Source organism: Scardinius erythrophthalmus (genome assembly GCF_964197995.2).
Source record: "Scardinius erythrophthalmus genome assembly, chromosome: 17".
Lineage (NCBI taxonomy): Eukaryota > Metazoa > Chordata > Actinopteri > Cypriniformes > Leuciscidae > Scardinius > Scardinius erythrophthalmus.
The window spans coordinates 18,554,862-18,578,480 of record NC_138237.1 but is presented as its reverse complement, the minus strand read 5'-3'; the positions used below and the strand labels follow the sequence as shown (position 1 = coordinate 18,578,480).

At 36.4% G+C, this 23,619-nt stretch overlaps 1 protein-coding gene across 3 annotated transcripts; it reads left to right on the top strand.

Annotated features, from left to right (window-relative positions):
- Window positions 1-626: 626 nt before the first annotated feature.
- Window positions 627-23,585, top strand: LOC308705722 (guanylyl cyclase-activating protein 1-like). Of its 3 annotated transcripts, XM_081390876.1 has the most exons (7): window positions 627-1,484; window positions 10,007-10,093; window positions 11,450-11,527; window positions 12,505-12,567; window positions 12,684-12,884; window positions 14,078-14,701; window positions 14,810-16,894. In XM_081390876.1, the coding sequence occupies exons 1-6, from the start codon at window positions 1,479-1,481 to the stop codon at window positions 14,693-14,695; spliced, it is 1,053 nt and encodes a 350-aa protein (XP_081247002.1). In that variant the 5' UTR covers window positions 627-1,478; the 3' UTR covers window positions 14,696-14,701; window positions 14,810-16,894. The 3 variants fall into 3 exon arrangements, with proteins under 3 accessions (XP_081247002.1, XP_081247003.1, XP_081247004.1); XM_081390877.1 differs by lacking the exon at window positions 10,007-10,093 and having other exon boundaries at window positions 1,353-1,484; XM_081390878.1 differs by lacking the exons at window positions 627-1,484; window positions 10,007-10,093; window positions 11,450-11,527; window positions 12,505-12,567; window positions 12,684-12,884 and adding exons at window positions 19,092-19,418; window positions 20,822-20,971; window positions 21,399-21,486; window positions 21,582-23,585 and having other exon boundaries at window positions 14,516-14,701; window positions 14,810-15,081.
- Window positions 23,586-23,619: the final 34 nt, after the last annotated feature.

Here is a 23,619-nt window from a genome sequence, read left to right as displayed (position 1 = left end):
ATCTCTCTGTGCATCTTTGGCACATGTCTACAGTCTCGTGTTGAAGTCTGTGTGATCAGGAAGCCCAAGTACTGCAAGCAAAGCGTGTGGCTTTCTGCACACACCTGCTTCTCGCAGCTCTCCTTGTCGACACATTAAAACTGCGCACATTCCTCTTTTTAGGTTTACATACTGACACTTTTTTTTATATAGTTATGTGGTAGATGTCTGTGCTGTTTATTTGTCATTGGATTCACATGAGGAAGCTCTGTTTTGTGTGGTAGATAGGCTATCAGTTGATCTTTTTCACATCTGCACATCTTATAATGTTCGAAATATCATGGTCACAGGGAGTTCATTAGAAATGTGTTTTATGTAGATTGCATAAAAAAAATCAAGATGCAATCATTAGAGAGTCAATATATAAAAACTGGCATGGAAACCGTTTCCACAGTGATCGTTTTGTTTATATAACAGAATAGTCTAAGGTCAGTAAAAAAAAAAAAAAAACTCTTCCTCTTTCATTTCATCCATAAATGGAAGTATATCACTAACCCAATTTTCTCTTACAGAAGCCCCTCCCATAATTTTACATGCTGACCAACCTGACTGAAGTAGATAAGAACGTCCTCTGCATCAACAAGGTTGTTCAAAGACTTGTGAGCTACAGACCTAGACAGTATTTTTGGGTACTGCATGTGCAGAATTTTTTTAAACGCTGTTTTATTTTTATTTTTTATTTATTTTTTGCCATTATACATGCAAGCTGTCTAGATAGGCAGCTCACCATTTTTAGTATCTTGTATCTTTAGTATCTTTAGGCTCATATTTGTATCTTGTGAAAAATGTGTTGTTCAATGAAACATTGATATAAGAAACTCTTAATATTAATACCGTGTGGATGTTAACGGACCAATTTTAAACTGCAACTGAAACTGCAGGTGTCTTCAGGCATTCGATTGTGATATGGCTCGTCGTGTGATGTAAACATGGCTGCGCCCATGAGGGGGCGACCTGCTCAATGTAGAATAAATGTTTTTTCTAGAAGACTGGTGATGTCTGGAGTCTTCAATACATGAACATCATTTTAATCATATTTTTCAAGTGCTGTTCTTTATGTGAAAACCGTTTTTTGCAAAACATTAACAAGTGAACATTGGTATTTACTTGCTTGGTAGGCTAATAACGGTATTTGAAGCAATTACAGCAGCGCAGATATTTCATGAGTAGTTTCTACCATCTATCTGGAAATATGTGTAATAAACTACAGGTCAGTTCTCTGCAACAGCTCTTCTTGCTGTGCATGGCTCAATCTTTTGACCGTGGAAATGTTGTAAGAGTCAGACCTAAATATAACTAAAGACCACCCTCTTGACTTCTGAGAGAGAGAGCGCGTGCACACTTTGCGCTCGTGTGAGGAGAGAGAGCGCGGGTTACTTCAGCAAGTGTCACACCAAAACAGCGACAATAAGTTGAGAACTCGCCAACAGCGCTGGAAGATGGAGGTATGCAATTGTTTACTATGCTTTTGCTTCACACTGTTTGTTGTTGCGATTTTTTTTTCTTTTTTTTTCTAACTTTGAAAGTTTATTTCCTTTGTAGTAGCCTACTAGACAACATGCGATGAGCAGCAGAGTAAACAACAACTTGTTCCGTTGCATTTCAGTCCATGAGATGCCACGAGATGATATAAGACGTCAAAGCATCAACTTTTATAGATGCCATATAGATATAACTGCATTATATGCAGTATTCCGTCTTGATTATAGTAGGGTTCAAATGTGATCACTAGTGAAAAGCTTGTTTTTTTGCATTTTTATAATTTAATACATTTTCAGTACAAATGAGCTTAATTTAAGTAAATATTAGCATTAACTTTAAAAATGCCTAAATATTGGTTCATTAATTTGCTTTAATGACAGCAGCACTGCTTGTGTGAAACCTGATTGTTATATTATTGAATAGTTTCTTAAATCTTCTTGAATGTCTTATTCGTTTTACATCATAACGTTTCTTTGAATTTTTTTAAAATCATAAAACTTTTCTTTTCAGTTTTAAATTGGATTTTAAATCTGATTTTGTGGTCTCAGACGTTTTTGACTCCACTGTACACATTTATATAGGCCATTACATTATATTCCTTTGTTTAACAAAATAAATACACTCGATATGTTTGGATTAAAAAGTTATTGCTAGTGCAGTTTTTATTCTTTTAAATTCATAATGTTTCTACTTCAAACAAATGAATTATGCTTTAAAATGTCTGTAACCTCAAACTGCAGTCTTGATTGAGAGATAATAAATGGTTTACATTCCACATATTCATCTCAGCAGGTATTTGTCTGGTTCATATGTGAGTTTGGAGTCAGTGGGTGAAAGATGAATAAAGCATAGCTGTGGCTGTGTCATTCAGATTTGTCACCCCACCTGCAAACCTCCATCAATCATAATTACATAAGCTTGTTTGCAGAGGCTGCTCTCATCAGTAGCAGTTTTATGGCTGTGTTGGTCTCGATGACTCTTTGAATTGCCAATGTTTTGACCGATGAATTATATTGCCTTGAAACTGCCTCCCTTGTCTCAAGTTAGACAGAAAGTATGACTAGAATGGCAGCAAGCTAACTGTCACAGGAAGTGGTGTAACCTCATCCGTATGACAGATTAAAATGGCGGGTTTGGATGGTGGACCCACGTGCTTGTGTTTGTATGCACACATATTCTTGTGCTTGCAGATTGATCACTGATTTGAACATACAGTTTGATTTCAATTTAAAGTGGCTGAAGGCTCTAACCATAGATTTTTGGGATTTCTTTTCTACTATATTTGTCTTATACAGTGTTGCCAACTTGTGTTATGACTTTGTCACTATATTAGTGTCGTTTCAGAACCCATTAGCAACTTTAAAATAAATCTAGTGACTTTCTGAACTGCTGGTTAACATAGCCAATCATTATATCATATCCTTTCCATTGTCTGACGCAAAATATGTAAATGAGAACAGCTTCACTGGACATTCGGCTATATAGGCCTATTTTATTAAAATACAGTATGTGAGCACGGATTAGGATAGAAAACTGATGTAAATTGCTGACAGTTTACATCATCTAGCAACATTTAGCTACTTTTTGAGCAGGCTTTAGCTACTTTCCATTGAAAATAGTCGGCAACACTGCTCCTATATAGCCTCTATATATTACGTGCCAATAAAGTTGGCATCCATATTTTAGTGGCTTTATAAATGTCAAAATAACAAATAGCTATGCTACCTTAATAAAAATCTCTGAATTGCACTTAAATGATTGAGTTGGACATACCAAAATAAATGCCTAACAATCCATCAGTTAACATTTACATCTATTATTTAAGTCTTTTTCCTAAAAATAAATTAGTATTTGACTAACAAATGATATTTCTATAAGATATACTTAATAATAGGTGATCATTTATACTTATTCTTAATCCATCTGAAAAAAATGTGCCTTCTATGCAGTTATTTTGCTACTTTTATGTTCATGCAAATGAGTCTGCGACTGGAAACATCTTAGACTTACTTAATTGGATGAAATGTTACTCATCAATATAGTGCTGGTGCTTTGTTATATGTGTCTAATAATTGCTGATCATGGAGGCAGAGTGTAGTGTGGTGTTACACAATATTGTTGCATAATTTTTCAAACTAAATTTAATGTGCTGGTTCCTCTTGGGAACCTAGTGTGTAACATACAAAATTGCATGTTCTATTGTTTAAGAAAAGATTTGGTCAGGAGAACTGTGTGTTTACTCAGATATGCAGTGGCAAATTGCACAAATATTGAGATTGGTGTGAAAGAAAGACAAAATAAACAAGCTTCTCGTCTCAATTTATTATGATATTTAACTTTTGCATATTTTTAAGCCGGAGAAACCATTCTCTGTGAATACAATCTGAGCTGAGCCACATTTAAAGATGTTTTAATTCCTGCCATCAAAGAATGTATTTCGGCTGCTATAGGAGTTGTGAAGCCTGGATTGACTGTATTTCTCTGTCATATTGACTCTCAGAGCACTGTACTGCATGGACTTCTGGTTATTTAAGTTGATTATCTCCTGAATGTCAGCTATGTGAGCATGCGGGTCAGTGTCAGTCCCACCTCGGCAGCTGTTATGGGCGACGGCTCTCTCTTGACTGAGCTGTACGCAACCTCAATTTGCTCATAGATGAAACAGAGATTTGGAGAAGGGAAATGTTATTGCAACATGACATTAACCAGCAAGCTTCCTCCCTAAAAGACTTGTATATTTTGTTTGTTCTTTGTACTAAAGAGTGTTAAGGAGAGCAATCATTCATTACCTCATAGAGAACTTGCTGAACTTTGTGCTGGGAGACTGTGAGAGCATATGGGTGTGAACTTGTCCCAGCCACCCTTCAAAATTCATGGACATGACTTCATTTGGAGTATTAGCAAATGATGTAAATGCGCAGTGCAGCTGACTTAAGGACATAATGTCCATTTCTTTTTAATGCCATGTTTCATGAAAGTGTTGTTTGGTAAATGGTATCACTGTCAGGTAATGGCCGTTCCATCCATGCAAATCTTGCAGATGTCGAATAATGGCAAGTGGAGGCAGGTTGTCCTTGTTACAGGATGTAGATGTCCGTGCCGCTGTAGATGGAGTCTTTACATACTCCTGGAACACTGTGTGATTGATTCAAGACCTGGACCCTGATGGGATATGGGTGTGAGGTGGAGTCCGTCATCATAACTCACTGACTCACACCAGAGTGTTTCTCGAAAGCTCGACTTTTCCAACACACCTTCCACTCCAAATATATTAGAGCCAGAACATGAGGTCATAGTACTGGGGCATTTCTGGCTGGAGAACACTCTAGATAGAAGAAACTGATTGTCCTTGATCTCTGTTATTTTGTGAAGAATTGGTGGCTTAGGCCTTAAACATACTCTACACACACACACACGTGTGGTATTTTTGTACAGATAATACATTACTGTGGGTGCTAACAAACCTCAATTGTCAAGTTATCTAAAGTGTTATAATTCGGGTAGCTAGTTGTACACATATAGACATTTTAGCTAACTTTAACTAAAGAGGTCAAGGTTTGGCTAGTTAGCATGACCCAGCTATCCCCAGCTGGTAGATCTTTTTCTATTGACTGCCATTTAAAAGTGGCAATGTATTCTTTCTTTTTTTTTTTTTGCAAGGAGCATAAATTGTAAATATTTCGACATATCATCGATTTTTGTGAGTGATCAAATTAGTAATTTTATTTAAAGTCCCCGTGTAGTCAATAATTTTGTCTCTTAAATTCATCTTTAATCACCAAAATGACATATTTAAAGTTTTTTTCCTTTAAAATAGCTTGAATGTAACTACCTTGCCTCTATTTAGTATATATTCTATGAATATGCAAATTAGCCCCGCCTCCACTCACTCACACCAGCTCAAAGATTCCACCCGTTGACGTGATTGGTTACAAGGTAGTTTGTGACGTCAGAAACACCAGCGATTTCAAACCACGTTTTTGAGACTTTCTTTTTTTCACGGCAGTTTTAGAGAAAATACTCCGCAATGGTGTTGACGTATGAGTTTGCACATGGTTTGTCTTAAAGCATATTGAAAACACCACATAGACACAAAAACAACATTAAAAGCTTGATTTTCACCCCAGGGGGACACAGGGATAATTCTCTGTTCTGTGAAACAGAAGATATTTTGAGAAATGTCTCAATGATTTTTGTTTTGTCCATGCAATGAATGTCAATAATGTAACCAAAACTATTTTTTTTACCAACATTCTTCTAAGAAAAGTGTGAACTAGCTATTTGACTATTGCTTTAAAAGGAATTATAAATTGCATTCTGACATGCTTTGAAAAGCAAGGACAGTTTGTGCAGGTAAACGCGTCTGTGATCATATCATTCCGTTGCACATGATTTGGGCCTTAAGATAGAAAGGCTCTGTCTTTTCCTTCCTGTGCATCCTCTCCCATTAGGGGACATGTTTCAGTGTAAATTGAATCATGGCTGCTTCCTCATGTTCTTCAACTCTCTGACATACAACAGATTCTTTGTGAGACACTAATAAGATTCTGTTTTCCACTGCCTGGGTTACAAACAGTGTTGTGTGTGCTGGTAGACTTCTAAAATGAGAAGGGTGTTTGGGTTTGCTTTCAGAGTTTTTAAGTCTAACGAAGTTATTGTTCCAGTCACATTTGATGTTTTCATAGTTTCCGGGTCAAAGGCAGATGGAAAACCTAGCTGCAAAACTATACTTATAAAAATCAAATGCATGTGTTCTGTCATATTAGTAGCATTTGGTCACATCATACGCTCACATCTCTTCAAAAGTTTGGGGTCGGTAAGACCCCAACTATTATTTAGTTGCTTATTAGCATGCATATTACTAGGATATTAGCTGTTTATTAGTACTTATAAAGCACGTATTAATGCCTTATTCTGCATGACCATATTCTACATTCTTTAATCCTTCCCAATACCTAAATTTAACAACTACCTTACTAACTATTAATAATCAGTAATTAGGAGTTTATTGAGGCAAAAGTCGTAATTAATGGTGAGAATTGGACCTTAACTAAAGTGTGACCAATTATTTAAATCTACTGACCCCAAGCTTTTGAATGTTAGTGAAATAAGTATTTCAATAATACCGTAAAAAGTATATTTGTAGTAGTTTTTATATGATATTGATGTTACAAATGGAAACTGGGGCTTTTGCTTTTGTAAACTGTTACTAGAAATTGAATTCTTCACATTCTGTTCAATCTCAGGTTTTGAATATTTGTCTAAGTTTCGTTTAATTTTGTTTACTCCCTTTCTGCCTCTGAAAAAACACCCCTGGTCACAGTGTGGCTGAAACAGTTGAAGAGGAAACGCAGATCAAATGCCCCAGAGTCCCACTTACTTGGATGTTTTTTTACACGTAACCGCTCCCACACTCATGATGGCCTTGTGTTTAATGAGCTGATTCCTGCTCCAGCACTGCAGCGTGGTAAAACACGAGTATGTCATCATGAGCATGTCTCTGTTTTGGAGATGAAGAAAGGATAATGCTGAATTGAATGCGTTTGTTGCTTTGTTTACTCGCTGTGTGTCATCTGACTGCTGCCAACTGTTTTAAAGGTAAAGTGAGCTTTGGAACGAATCTGAGTTTTTGTTGCTTATGTAGTGTTTATTAAGGTAGCAAAAGATGGAGAAACTATGAGTGACGATTGCAACAGATATTACACAATCAGGGGTCATCTTTGCAGGTGTGTGTGCAAAGGCACAGCTGTGGCACACACACATTTGCTGTAAATCTCACCACCCACTGGTTCTCAAGAGAAAAAGCTGCCCGCACCCTGCCTTAAATGAGTAGTAATGAGCTCAACGCCCTATACTTTACATGTGAGAGACACGGCGCTTGCATTAAAGCTTTCAAAAGTAAACACCACACCGTTTGTGACTTATTTTCATGTTTTAAGGTCTTCCTCTGTAAAATATTCCCACAGAGTTGAGCAGAAATACATAACAATGGCATGTATGTATTTGCATAAAATGTACTGTACTTGCTGAATCTTCAAATATGCGATTGTAGAGGGGAACTGGTTGAAGGAAATCAGTGTTTTCTCAGTTGCTGTTGTTTAAAATGGCAAGCATGCTCTTACGTTGCATTTCAGGCATGGGAGCGGTTCAGTCTCTGGGGCAGGTCCTCATCGTCTTGCCATGTTGTTTTTGGCAGTTAGCATAACATTTTTAATTTGTCAGTGACACTAAGAACTTCTATGAACGTTTCTTGGGGGTCACACTGGAGGACGCTTTCTCAGGCTGGATTCATTCTACAGCGAACTGGCTTGCAAAATAAATGCGTAACTGAATGATATGGGCCAAACTGTTTGTATCCGTTTCTCTCATGACTAATTTCTAGTTTTCTTGTAACAATGCTAAACAAAACACAGAATATCAAAGTTTGAGAGATGCTATGATGCATCAGTGAATCCTAAACGGGAATAGATTTAAAATTGCAACAAGAATTTTCACAGAACAAGCTTTTTTTCTCTCCATCTTGGGCATTAAATAGGGCAGATGATGTCATGATGAGATGGAATGCTTTTATCTTAAAGAGGACTGGATCTAGTGGAGCTGGAACACATGTGCAGCAGACACAGGCACGACTGAGAGAAACAGAGGTTGGGGGAAATAGAGGCCTTTTAAACAGAGCTCTAAATGCGTCAAGTTACCAGGTGTCTTTTTCGGCCATTTTAAGCATGTACCTATTTTTATTTTAAAAGGGCTTCCAGGCTCACTTAGGGTGTGTTCACACCTGACAAATTTAGTTTGATTAAAATCAACTCGATTGCTGCTGCGATTGCCTTGTTAGTGCAGTTCATTTCAAAAAGTGTGCGAACCGAACCCTGGTGCACACCCCTTTTCAGGGGATCTCGATCCACTCCCGAACAAACTCTGGTGCAGTTCAACTGAAATATAAACCCAGCACGGACCAAACGCATCTTAACGAACTAAAAACAGGATATGATGACACAAGTGTGACCTTGAAAAGGACAGAATGCTCTAGCATACCTGCTTCCTCTCGTCATAGTCGCGATGTTGCCCATCACGGTTCAGTACAGGCGTCGGACCCACGTCTCCTTGCAGTAGATCATGGTTTGTGTGCAACGGAGGAATTCCTGGCACTGTTTCGATTCCTTCACACATTTTATAAGCTCTCTGGGTTTTCTTAGCTAGTAAAAATACCACCATATGTACTCACATACAACAAGTGCATTTATCCCAGACAGCATTGTTTTGGTTGTTTGGTAAGTTCAGTTGCAAAATATACATCATATTTGTGTTAGTTGGACATGTTTAGTGTAGTAGTAAAGATTCTGGTTCAAAGCCCAACCTAATATTTTTACATATTAAAAGGAATATAAAATTAGATTAAAACAGCATCATTGTTAGTGCGGTATTGCTTTTATACAACAGTTAAATATACATTTTTTTATACATACTTTTTGTGATGCTGGTTGAAACTCTCTTCACATCCTCATAGCAATCAATAATAGAAGGTCTAAATATAAATATAAAAAAAACATGTACATATATTTTCTGTGGAAGTTTCAGGACCAGAAAATGTTAGTCCAATCATTGCGTTCGATCCGCATTGCACTGTACCAGCGAATTGTCTCACAATTTCAGCAAAAAGTTGCATTCAAAATCAACTTTGCTCAAGAATAGTTTACATGGAAATGACGCATCTGATTTTAAGCTCTTGGACTGCTCAAGCACCCTTCCTGTTTTTGACTTGTCTTATATACATCAGCTCAGCTTAAGTTGCCACATCATTGTATAACCAACATCCTGTAATCTATAGACTGCATGCAGCTCCGTAATGGTGGGTTCCCACAAAGCTCAGTGACTGAACGCCTTGATGGCAAACAGTCCATAGACATTGCCTCACCCCAAAAATACCATGTGCTATCACTCTCGACAAGGCAAACTGGTTTCCCTCCACTGATAGTGAGAGTGCTAATGGTCGTAGATGGAAGCATGTGGATGGAAGAGCCTGAGAAGTGGATGATAACAGTGGGCTGAAGTCATACCCGACTGAGCCTGTGTCCCCCTGAGGATAGTTTCTCAACCATTTCTTTTGAAATGCACTTTTTTCATCACTTTGCTCTAATGAGTGCTCACGACTCTCGTGGTTTCCTGTGGTGAAAAACAAGACTTTTCTCAGCCTTCTCTGTGAAAGTCAGCATTACAAAACTTGTCAGAAATCTTTACTAAAGATTGAAAAGTAAAACCTGGACTAAACTCCTCTAATTGGAGGTGTTGCTTTGGACTTTGCTGTATTGTGTGTTCTCCTACATTTTAAGAAGATTTGTTATATATTAAGGTGGGCGGAGATTCCACAATTAAAAATAAATTCATTTTAAAGTGCTTTGCCTTGGATGATATGGTTCAATATTACAGATTATTAATCAAAATGAAGGGGACATTCTCATTCATACACTAACATTTTGTATTTCAGGAGAGTTCTGTTGTAAAAAAGCGCTCTGTGGCTGAACTAGCTGGAAAATTCAGTTGTCCAAATCCCCATACGACAGATGCTGAAGTGGTGAGGTTTCGTATTGTATGATCACATCCTCTCTGCTTTCGCACTTCATATTCCTAATATGTCCCGTCGCCTTTTTCTGGACGTCGATGATTCGAAGTCTGGACAAAGTCATCTGTTTTTTCTGCAATTGCTTAGTTGTTGTTTTTTTTCGTTTTGTCTTCAGTTTTCCTGCTTTTTCCTCATTTCCTTTGAAATTTCCTTAAAAAACAGTTAACCCTTAGTGTTGACAAAGCGATAAAAGAGGACGTGAATCTTCCCAAACGACAAAAAGAAACAAAACCCACAAATGATAATATAAATGACATTACCATTAAAATATGTGAGGTATTATCCAAAGCAAAAGAATAGGTATATACTTATATTAAGATATATATACTGCTAGATAGGTGAACAGTTATGTAGAATGATTTTGTAGCACAGACCTGTTACCGGATACCTTGTGTGTTCATTTAAATGGAAAGTGTATAATACAAGGGGAAATCTCAGAGATAGCTGGTTCTTTCCCCTATATTTCAGACAAGGAAACAAATTTCCCAGTCTCATTCTTTGGAACAATTCCACAGTGTATTTTTGGTTTCGTGCGTGTCAGATTTTTTTCTTTTGAATGTGTGACTCTTGTATATGTCCTTAGGTTTTAATGTTAAGATTGGTTGCGTAAATCCTCATGTACTGCATGGCAATCGCTTAGGAAACAGACACCGAAGCAAGGCGTACCTAAGCACAGATATTAATAAGAGCGATCGTTATGCAATGCAGAAATACTATGTTGCATGTCTATGCAGGTGACAGATGGGTTATCTTGTTTTTACCACTATCTTCCTTCTTCCCTCCTTTTTAAGCGCTGTTGCTCACTTTGGTAACATTTCTCAAACATTTCCTCATTCCAAACAATTAAATTTTTTAGATATGGTTTAAATAAATGTATTTATTTATTTATTTTTAATAATTGTATTCATTCATTACTATGTTGTTTTTTATTAATTGAATTTTAGACTTTTTTTATTCTTATTATAAAACTATTTAAAAAAAAAATCACATTTATTTAATTTAACTCTCATTAGAGTATTAGTGTTTAGATGATCCCCCAACAGACATTACTGACTATAAGAAACTTTGCAACTACAGGTCAACTTATTTTACTGCTAACCTTAAATGTCTACTAATACTCTACTAATACTCTAATGAGGGTTAGTTGACAGGTGCAACATTACTTATAGTCAACAGAATGTCTAAAGGGTCAAATAAAGTGTAACCTTACGTTATTGATAGCTAGAATTCTGTGGAAGTATTTTGGCGGTAAGGTAAAGTGGATGTACATGTTTAAGCATGTGTATCTGAGCTGTTCTTTTGTTCCAGAACAAGCCTGTGCGGAGGAGACCCCCACGCTCGCTCCCGCTGCCCGCTAGTAATGATGCAGCTCAAGGCCAAGATGAGGTGAGAGGATCAGGGAGTTAATTAACCCTTAATGGTATGGCGTTGCCATTTGGCAACAGTTAATTTCTACTAATTTGCTTGTTATTCAGAAAGAAATACAATTCATTGCAATGTGGGAGTTAAAAGGGCAGGCCTTAAGGCAGCCAATGATGTGCTGTTTTTAAGTCACATGACATTTGAATGTCCCTCCAAATCTCTCTTTCCCACTGAAGACACCTGTTGAAGTGCTCCAGAAATTGCTCTATTAACCTCATTTCTAAACCTCTTTTCTCAAAGGGGATTTTTTGCAGCATCTTTGATAAGTAAATTAGAAATTTTATTCAACGCTGTACCACTATGGAAAAATAGAGTTAGCTGTACCACAGTGGAATTGCAGTAATGTATTTTCCCATTGGGATTTTTTTATTGATAGTAGCGTCAACATTGCAGTTCTTTATTTATTTGAGGTGTTTATTGTAGTATAGTTGTATTTATGTATAAATAACAAAATGATTTCTTATTTTCAGAAAATGAATACAGCAATATTTTACAGAAAGAGCAATAGGAAGAGTGCAGAGTTAGCTCTTCCATGTGATTAGAGTGAGGATGAGTTTAAATGATAGGGATCTACTTATTTTTGGTTTGCATGAGTTCCAAGTATATAAATCTATACATTTCTAAAAGAAATGTGAAATGAAATAGAAAAGAAAATCATAATTTTATACAAAAACGACTTTTTGGACCGTATTCTAGATTTATAAGTAAATCTTTTTTTCAACAATCTTTTTTTGATTTTTATGATTGAAGCGTTTTCATGTAATAAAACTTATTTGAAAAAAATATTTCCTGGTTAGAACATAATGTGTACCATAGAGGGTTAAATTAATTTACTTTAATTAAAATGTAATTTCTTTTTATATTACCTCAAATAAAAATATTCAGTGCTGTGTTACAGTAGTAATGATGCAGATTTTCTTTTTCTTTTTTTATCCATTCAGAAAGGAGCTGAAACAGTATCACCCAGGAAGAACAGAAACTCTGCCCTTATTGAGAAACTGCAGGTTTGTTATTCTCACGTTCCCTAATCTTATACAGCAGTGTTTCCCTCTAGTGGACAGAGGTTGTATTGCTTTAGAAGAGCCATATTGGACGTGATTTTCCATCTCATTTCACACAGGCCAACCTTGCGCTTTCTCCCACGGGGCCACTGCCCTTCGCAAAGAGCCCGGGGGTGTTGAAGTTACCGGTGCCGTCTTTCTCCCCCGGCTCTCCCAGCAGCCCCTCTAGTCCTCCTGTAATTGTCACACCCAAACAGGAGGAAACCCCTGCCAGCTTTGAGAATCCCACAGAGGGAACTGTTCTCAAAAGCATCATTAAGGTTTGAGGCTTTTATATCATTTCATTATGTCAATGAATTAAAACCAAAGATGGATGAGAAAAAGGAAGCCAAAATATCCCAGAAGGGGTCGTTGCTGAATATTTGGAGCCAGAGTTATCCTGAGGTGGAGCAAACTCAATCGCAAGCACAGCTGTCAATCATGATGTTACACCACATTTTTATAGCATCAGATAGCTAACTAAAACCAAACTTACTGGAAAATGAACACTTAAAGGGATAGTTCGGCCAAAAATGATATTAAACCCATGATTTACTCGCCTTCAAGCCGTTCGAGATGCATATGTCAATCATTTTTCAGACGAACACATTTTCAGTTATTTTAGAAAATGTCTTAGATCTTTCAGTGGTTATAATGTCAAGTTATGGGGTCCACCTCCTCCAAGTCCCAAAAATGTGCACGCATCCTTCACAAAAGTAATCCATCCGGCTCCAGGGGGATAAACGAAGGCCTTCTGAGGGTAATCCATGCGGTTTTGTCGTAAAAATACGACAACGGCCAACAGTCAACGCGCATTCACGAGAGATGGATGCAAGAGTTTTTCGTTCTACGTCACGACGCTTCCTACGCTACGTCCTACGTCATACGCCAGCATCCATCTCCCGTGAACACGCGTCGACTGTTGCCGGAAGCGTTATTTTCATTTATAAAGTTTTAAATATGTATATTTTTACGACAAAACCGCACGGATTACCCTCAGAAGGCCTTCGTTTATCCCCCTGGAGCCGGATGGATTACTTTTGTGAAGGATGCATGCACATTTTTGGGACTTAAAGGAGGTGGACCCCATAACTTGACATTATAACCACTGAAAGATCTAAGACATTTTCTAAAATAACTGAAAATGTGTTCGTCTGAAAAATGATTGACATGTGCATCTCGAACGGCTTGAGGGTGAGTAAATCATGGGTTTAATATCACTTTTGGCCGAACTATCCCTTTAAACATATGTTTACATGATAAGAAATATCTAAAATGTTTTTTTTTAGTTTGGCTCGTGTCCCATTCGATTACATGGAGTGGGCGGGGTTTATGACCGATACTGCAGCCAGCCACCGGGGGGCGATCAAAATGCTTTGGCTTCACTTTTCAGGACGTGTGTGGCACACTTGATTAAAACCGATAAAAATTGGTGCAGTATTTTAATTCGAATGTGTTTTTTGAATCTGCGCAGGGTAGAGCTCGACATTCCATCAAGCGGCGGCCACCATCTCGCCGAAACAGGAAGTCTAGTGCCGATGAAGAGGAGGATAAAACAGCCTCAGCAACCCATGAACCCACGACTCCAAATGGACACGAAGGAGATGTGTTTGCAGAACAGAAGGCGTCACCAGACTCAGAATCTCTCTCCTCTAAACAACAGATTGAGCAGGAAACTAAATCGACAGATTCAGAGAAGGCGGAACCAGAGGGAAAAGTGGAGACTGTGACTTCAGAAAAGAAAGAGGGAGAAGAGAAGATGGAACAAGAGCTAAAGGAAGAGAAGATGGAACACGAGTTAAAGGAAGAGAAGATGGAACAAGAGCTAAAGGAAGAGAAGATGGAAAAAGAGCTAAAGGAAGAGAAGATGGAAAAAGAGCTAAAGGAAGAGAAGATGGAACAAGAGCTAAAGGAAGAGAAGATGGAACAAGAGTTAAAGGAAGTGAAAAGTGAGGCTGAACCACAGCTGGCTAACAGTACAGAAGAAACACGTGAAGAGCCAGTCATGGTACCTCATGGAAAAGTACAGACAGAACCTGACACAACAGATGAGAAAGAAGAGGAACAGAAAGAAGATGAAGTGAATCATTAGAATCAAGTGAGTGAGCATTTACACCCTAGGACAATGCCACACTAGCATATTTATGTTCACTACTAGTTATAAGCACAGACTTATTGTTTCATTTGATTTCATTATATTTTGCAGGGATTTAAAGTCTCTAAATTGAGAAGGAGGTCAAATCAACTGGCTCATGCCGAAGAACTCCCTTAAACTCACTGCTTAACCAAAGCAAAGACGTCAGGAGACGAAATAATGTGAATACCTTGGTATTAGACTTCTAGTCTATGTCAAACATTTGAGTCGTTTGAATGTGGAAGTGAATCCTTCAGATGCAGAGAGCAACAGTATATTCCCTGTACAGTTGTGTTGATATTTTGATAATACCTCTGTTCTGAGCCGCTTGTATGAATTTACACGTAAGTTTGGTTTTGAGATATACTTTTTGTATATAATTATTTCTCCACTAAAAGATTTTTTTTATTCTGTTCGTGTTGTGCGTAGCTGTATTCCAATCAAAAATATGAATATTGATCTTGCGATTTTGAGATTTGCAGAAATTAAAAATGGAAATTTGAAAAAATAATTAATTTCATTGGAAAATTCTGTTTTCTCATTGTACTGTTGCATGTAAAACAAATATTGAAATTAAATATGTACTTACAGGGCACCAATCCTCCAAATGTGGGTGTATTTCAGCAGTGGCGTGTACCACAGTCACTCCTACAAGCCACTTTAACGGGTTGAATTTTATAAAAAACAATCTGCTGTAGTCTTTTAAAAGGCATCTGAAATAATAAACAAAGTACAATGTAATGTTGTAAAAATATAGATTTTTCGATACATATCGATACTGAAACGCTTCTAGTTCTCAATTTTCTGCAGCTCTTCAACAGCGTGTTGACTCACAAACCCGCCTCTCTTCACTCGCTCCTTACATTTGCTCCAGATGAATATTGTTGGTTTTACAGGGCTTGAATTTTGGCGTGGGATTGCGCACGCAATCTTACACAATTTTACTCATTCCCACAGATTTTGTGCCCACACCCAAAGTGTGTGCACATAAAGCCGCCTCTCAGTACTCAGTACCACATTATGAGATAGTATTGGTAGGTTTTCCCCGTATTGGAAAATTGTGGCCAATGAAAATGCTAAGTGACTTTGGAAAACCACTAGCCACAGTGGCTGGTGAGCAAAAAAGTTAATGCCAAGCCCTGTGTACGTATAATAGTAAGAATCATTAAGATGAAACATTCTGGTTCTAGAAGCCTCACCTCAGGTTGTAACTCAGGGCTAGTCCATCTTTTGTCCAAACTTTTGACAGTATATTCCAATATTAAGCTTGCCTCATTAGTGGCCAAAATATGTGCTAAAAATATTCACTGATAACTAGTGGTCTAGTGTAAATGACAACTATACTGTGTACTGTATAATACATCAGAGGTTCAGAGGGCAAGGGTTCACTATATAGGGAGTCTCAGCACAATGGGTTAACAAGATAAAATGAGCTAAAGCTAAAATTTAAGACTATTATTTTAACTAATTCCCTCAGTTTTATTTAAAAACCAAGGTTCTCACTGAATAATTAGCTTTATGAGAGAATTTTATTTAATATGAGTGTGATTTCTAGACCTGGAAAAGCTGGAAATTATTATAATCTTAATAATAAGTAAAGGAAATTTCTAGTTTTTCAGTTACACTTAGTCCATTAAGACACTCAACTATAACTTTGCTGCTACATGTCAACTCTTGAGTATTAGTAGATTGTTAGGTTAGGCTTAGTAGAGTAAGTCGACGTGTACTTGCAACACTTATAGTCAGTAGAATGTCTGTTGGAGGACCATCAAAATAGCATTTTGTACCTGAAAAGTTAAGCATCAATAGTTGACATGTAGTTACTTATAGTTAGTAGAATGTCTAAAGTGGACCATCGAAATAAAGTGTTACCAGTTTTTCTTGTTATGTCAAGATGTAAAATATTTCAATGGGTAGAAATTTCTGAGAATTGCTTGCTATTTGTGAGTAAGAAAATTGTTTAAAAAATAAAAGCCTTATCCCGTAATCATGAACAACTGGAAAAGTCATGTAAAATATTTATCATAAAGAGTGTAAACCTTAAAGAACATTCGGTGAAAACTTCTAGAATTATGGAATGTATTATTTTAATTTTACTTATAATTATTTTACTTTGTTGGTTTTCACTTCTAGTTTAAATAAAAAGATTGAAAACAAGCCGTTTGAAGCAGAAATATCTTGTGTGGCCTTCGATTGAAAAAAGCATTGAGAACCAATTTCTCTTATAAAATCTCTTAATCAGGTCATTGACAAGCTCAACCTCCCAGACCTGTTCTCATCTCTGGAAACAGTGCTGACCTCATGGAAGCTGAGGGACAGATTACCATTTAAATAGATCTCTCTAACGCTCTCATTCAGCGTGCATTTTGTGTTTTAACATTTACCCTGAACACAACAGACTAGTATACTTAGCTACACAATGGCACGTACCCATTATACTGCTTTTAGGTCCTGAAAGGATTCGTTATGTCCAGTAATGGCACTGAGATGAATTAATGATTGGAATCAGATATTAAAGGTCAGGTAAGGACGGATTACGGTGGATCAACTCATGTTTCCTAATCAGGCTTTCACTGAAATACTGCCAGATTCATTGGTTATCTCATAGTCCTGATTGCTAATATAGGCACAGCAAAGTCTGATAAAAAAACACAATAAGGTTAACAATCATTGCGATGAGAAAATGATATGTGACTGTTAGGCGGAAATATAGCCTGCTCACTTTTTATTCTAGTAGGCTACTGTTCATTGTACGTTACATGTATTATAATTTACATATAATTATTAATAATAATGCTGTTTATAACCAGATATATAACACGCCTCTTGCATACTGCACACGAGGTCATCTTCACCGTGTTGCACCTTGATCGTTAATTTGTTTTGTTCTGTCACGTGACGTTAAACAGAATCAATGCTACTAATCCCATCATAGGAAACGTAGGCCTATCTTAAATTACAGGAAGGCGTTTAGAAATGGCAGGAAATTAATGAGTTGAGTGGTTCAGGCTATAATGCCCATAATGAACGTTTGAGCTAATGACTAAAGTCACTTAATCTCATTTACTGTAGTGGAAACAAACCACCTTAAAACCCTAACGAAGAGCACGGATCTGCCTCGTCACTTACAAGTGAGAAAAGTCAGGGATCTGACTGGCAAGCGGGCAAAATGTGGTCGGATATCATCAGCGGCAATAGCATTTGCATTAAAGTGTTATGCGACTCCATTACCCATAAATTGCACACACACACACACACACACACACACACACACACACACACACACACACACAAATGCGTTTTCACCTTTTATTTATAATTAATTCAGAGTGCATTGTCTTGACAGGAAATTAAATCGTTGTACGTTCTCTATCATCACTAAACAGTTTAGCCTATTTTTTTATTTTAGCTTTCAGTTTCAAACTAAACTACAAAATTTGCAACTGATTTTTGTAAAATTATTTAACTGACGTAAATCAAACATCTAATGTAGGCCTACATAAATATTTTCTTTCACATTAATTTATGCATAAAAACATAACAATAAATCCTAAAATAATATTCCTGTATAAAGTGCAATCACTGTTTAAATAATTACATTTAGAAATGCATATTTATATTGGGTTTTATGAGGTTTTTCAATTATATGTTTTGGCTGATATTTAACCGCGCATTATTTTACTTTTCAATCATCACACAAAGTTAATAATCATCCAAAACACTAATATTTTAATAACGTTGTTAAATGTTCTCTTCTGCAAATCTCAAAATGAATATCCATTTTTCATACTATATATTATAATGTTGCAATGCCTAAATTAGTTTGTAGTATCTAAAACGCCTGATTTGAGTTTTGGTAACACTTTATTTTAAGGTGACGTAGTTACACGTTACTACATGTAATAACAGTAAATTATGCAGAATTACAAGTTAACTAACCCTAAAACAAACCCTAACTGTAACTCTATAGTAAGTAAATGTAGGTAATTAATATTACTTATTTGAGTAAGTACAGTGTATCTAGCCTATGTCACCTTAAAATAAAGTCTAACCGTTTTTTTTTTTAGTGTTGTACTTTTAATTGATTTGTTATTTAGTGAAAATAAGAATGATTTAAAGTCTGCCTTAAGAGACTATAACTGTTAGACCTCAAAGAGTTCAGGACCAGTAAAATAACATACTGAGAGGTGGCCTCTAATGCACTCTGCACTAAAATGACTGTGCAAATGGTTCATTTTGAGGCTGAAGGCTGTTACATAAGCCTTCTCTCTGTGCCAGTTACTCTTTAAGGGACCGGTCTTGCCATCATCCCATTAGCAGGAGTTATTTTCAGGTGCCACCTTCTTTTTATTAGTACTTGGATCTAATAGGTTCAGACACTGGAGAGTGCGGAGGCCAGTCGGCAGAGCTCACAGAGTCACAGGCTGCTGCCTGGACCAGAAGGTGTGCGAGGCGAGGGTGGTCCCTACTTCTGCAGGGCACAGCCATGGGTAACAAACACACAAGTCTGGATGACATCCTCGCCGAGGACATGCACCACTGGTACAACAAGTTCATGAGGGAGTCTCCATCAGGCCTGATCACACTTTTTGAGCTCAAGTCCATTCTGGGACTGCAGGGGATGAATGAGGACGCCAGCAGCTACGTGGATCAGGTGTTCTTCACTTTCGACATGGATGGGGTAAGATTGCATCCTCTGGTTTATTTGCATGTGCAATCATCTTTGTAATTTCTGATGATCTTCAGTCTTGCAAAGCATGAGATCATCATTCATATGCTTGTTACATAATTATCATTTAGAGTTTGAACTTAAATGGATATTTCAAAAGGATTTGTGCACCAGGGATCAGATGGGTAAATTGAGGTCAACTCTAGTGGTAAACCATTTATCCTTCGCACAGGTATTAGTACCTCAGAAGAGGCAAATGTGTATCTGATTTGGATGCTAAATTATACATGTAAATGTGTTATCGCTTTACTGTGGTCAAATGCCTTCTGAACAATATAGAAAAAAAATCAGGCCAAAATAGAAGTAAACATATTTAAAAAAAAAAAAATTTCAACCGTTTCATTTAGTTCAAATCTGTAATATATATATATATATATATAAATTTCAACTTTTTTTTTTGTTCAAATCTGAGTTATTATAGTTAAATGAAACTAAAACTAAAACCACAATTTTCTTATATATATATATATATATATATATATATATATATATATATATATATATATATATATATATATATATATATATATATATTACATTTTCATATACATATAAATTTCAACTTTTTTTATTTCAGCTATTGCCAATATTCCTATTTTATCTTGATGTACTAAAATAACTAAAATTAAACCTGAAATAAAAAAATTATAAAAACTATACAGACATTTTTTTTTTTAAAGAACAGAAATACAACAAAATTACTAAAACTTTGTTTTAAAATGAAAAGGGAAAATATAAAATATAAAAACTATCAAAATATTAATAAAAACATGAATGGTATCTTAATACTAAAATAACACGGGTTCAAATGCCAAAATGTACTTAAAATTGTACAAAATGTAAAAATACTTCTAATCCACTCCTAACATACATTTTGAGTCAATGCAAAACGTATTTAAAAAATATATATATTTTGGACAGTATAAATATATCTAGATTGAAAAAAATATATATAAAAAGGACCAAAAATATATGAGGAAATATAAGTAACTAATACACGTATTGTAAATATATTTGAATGTTTATACTAGCCATATGTTTTGGTCGCTTTTATATTTTGCCATATGGGAAATGTCTCAATCGATATAAAAAGACATAACAGGCAATATGATATGTGATGTATAATGTGTGATGCGCACTCGATTGGTTTACATTGTTCAGCTTAGAAGAGAAAAGCTTATAATGTTACAAAACCTACAATGGTTCAGGTTAAAAAGCTTAAACAGGTTAAAGCAAGCTAAAAAGCTAAAGAAAGCACAGGATGACCTCACCTGAGTCTCCTTAGGGGGAATATTCATATTAAAACATTTTAAATGGTCTCTTTGGGATTAAAAAAAACCTCTCTCTTTCTTTAGGATGGATACATCAATTTTGTGGAATATATCGCTGCTGTTAGCTTGATGCTCAAGGGGGGAATTAACCAGAAACTCAAGTGGTACTTCAAACTTTTTGACCAGGATGGCAATGGGAAAATTGACAAGGATGAATTGGAAACAATATTTACGGTAAGCGAATGATTCGTCAAATACCATAAACCATCCTCAACAGCTTACTTTTTTGTGTGTAATATGACCTTTGCTTATGATTATCGCTGGATTCTCTACATGTACACTTGCTTCCACATCAAGTCTTTGTGAACGAACCAAAATAGTCTTGAAACTGATTCAAAAGATAGGTCAGGTTAACATGAACCCTGGATCAGTCTGCTTAACTTGTAGATGAGCTGATTAAATCCAGTTACAGAACGGTCTTCCTTGTGCTGTTTCTGTTCCTCGGTTTCTGAGACACTGCGTGCCATATCATGTTCAGCTGACCTCAGGTGGCTGGTCGGCTACTTCACACAATACTGCAGCAGTTCAGATGAAAAAGAAATGTTCTAGTATACAGATTTTCAGTGATGTTTCTATAAAAACAATATTTTTTTTACAACAGGCTATACAAGACATCACAAGAAATCGTGATATTGTGCCAGAGGAAATAGTGACCCTTATATATGAAAAGATTGATGTTCATGGAGAAGGTGAGCACCATTTAATAATTCATGAAAGTCCTCATCAGAATGCATTCATATATTCTAGTGAGTTCATGGCAACTCTTTCTACTCAAAACGTTCAGGTGAACTGACGCTGGAGGAGTTCATTGAAGGAGCGAAAGCACATCCTGACATTATGGATATGCTGAATAAACTGATGGACCTCACTCCAGTCCTGGTTATTATTGTCAACGGGGCGACAGGAACAAATCAAGGCAAGTTGGGCTGAGTTTACTCCATCTAAAGGACAATGAAGAAAATTCCCCTCTTGAAAATGAAAATGGAGTTTGGAGGTCTAGCTCTTGAGGATCAGATGTAGCTTCCCACGGCACTGGAGCGATTTTCTTGACTGAAAGTTCACATGAGAACTCTGACTTTTGCCCTATCACGGTGACCTCCGACCCCAGTGGAGATACAAAGCCTTGCATCGGAGCTGTCCTCAGATGAACATTGATCCTCTAATGCTATAAGGGGTTCAGGAGACTAAGGAACTGCTGGCAAGACTTAGGCCTGAGCAATGTGGTGCTTTTTAAGGAAAGGCTCAGAGAACACTGAGCATTCATCTAGTGACTTTCATTGGGTGAGCACATCATATAATCCATGTACTTATGCTTAAACTGTTATGGCATCAGTAAACTCTGAGACAGTCCATTGACGTGGCCTGAATTGCCCTAAAAACTGTAAATGAAACAATATATAGAGCAGTGGTTCTCAACTTGTTTTTGCCTACATTTTATACAGGACAACAAATGGCAACCCAACATTGAACAAAAATTGTAAATCAGTATATCAAACATTCCTATAAAATGTAGTATTCAACATATTATTACAATGAACTGCATTACCGAGACAAAGTAAATGCACAGTAGCATGTAACAAATGTTGAATACATCTTAGGCTCATCAACTTCCCGTATGTGACCCATCAGAACAGACCTAAGACCCATTTTTTGGGTTGCGACCCACCATTTGAGAACCACTGATAACATAGCGCAAATACAGCACTTTATACAAGGAACGCATCAAATTTACCTTATTAAAGAAATTCATTAAATGCATTTCCACCTGTCATTTTAGCTGAGTTTTAAAAATTAGCAATTGCATGTTTTAAGCTTACTGTTCAAAAGTTTGGGGTTGAAATATATATTACGCCATGACACATTATAATGTTAGAAAAGATTTCTGTTTTTAAAAACAGCTGTTCTGTTGTGGTTACTCTGTATTGATTTAAGAATGTAAAAAAAGAAAAGATCACTGTTTCCAGAATGTTTCTTGCGCACTAATGATTAGAATGATTTCTAAAGGATTGGCTTAAAAACAGTCATTTTAAATTGTAATAATATTACACAATTTTACTGTTCATACCATATTTTTGATCAAATAAATGCAGCCCTGGTGAGCATGATAAATTATTTTCAAAATTTAAAAATCATACTGACCCCAACCTTAAACTTTTGAATGGCAATGCACACATTTAAATGTCAAATTCTGTAATATCACTGTATAGAGGTCTGCATGTGTTTTAACATTCTTGAGACCTTTGGATAAGCCTTGCATTGGAAAACGCAGGCAAATCCCAAAAGGACTCGAAAAGTGCTTTTACTTTTTGAAAAATTTTAACAGCATCATTAGTAAGCAGCCAGTTATAGTATGCATCTAGAAAAATACATTTAAATTGTGTAACCACAGTGTACCGCAGATAGAGTCTGGTGAGGAGCTTGAATTCACACCGAATACAGATCAGAACTGAGGTAATAAGGTGGTAATTCTTCAGTGATGTGACTTCAACAATGGTTTTTATGCCCAGTCGGCACTTTCATAAGAAGGCGAGTGTGAACTGATTTTGATTGCTTTGTTTTCTAAATTATGTTTTCTAATGGAAGCCACAAATTTAAAGCTTTGTAACTCGTGAGATGATTATGCTTTCATACCCTGGCCTGCACTGTGCACTTGCCTCCTATGTCAGGTTAAAAAAAACATCAAGTACTTTAACGAGGTATTGTCTTCCTGTACTTAGTAAGAATCAGGTTGTGTGTCATCTGGTATGGAATATTTATTTTGCCTTATTAATAAAATGGTTTAAACAAACCACTGTTTCATTTGATCAGAGACGATAAGAACT

Excerpts from the sequence above, each read along its gene's own strand:
- LOC308705722 (XM_081390876.1), top strand. Across the intron at positions 10,094-11,449 it reads ATACGACAGATGCTGAAGTG|AACAAGCCTGTGCGGAGGAG; the intron begins GTGAGGTTTCGT and ends CTTTTGTTCCAG. Across the intron at positions 12,568-12,683 it reads CCCTTATTGAGAAACTGCAG|GCCAACCTTGCGCTTTCTCC; the intron begins GTTTGTTATTCT and ends CATTTCACACAG.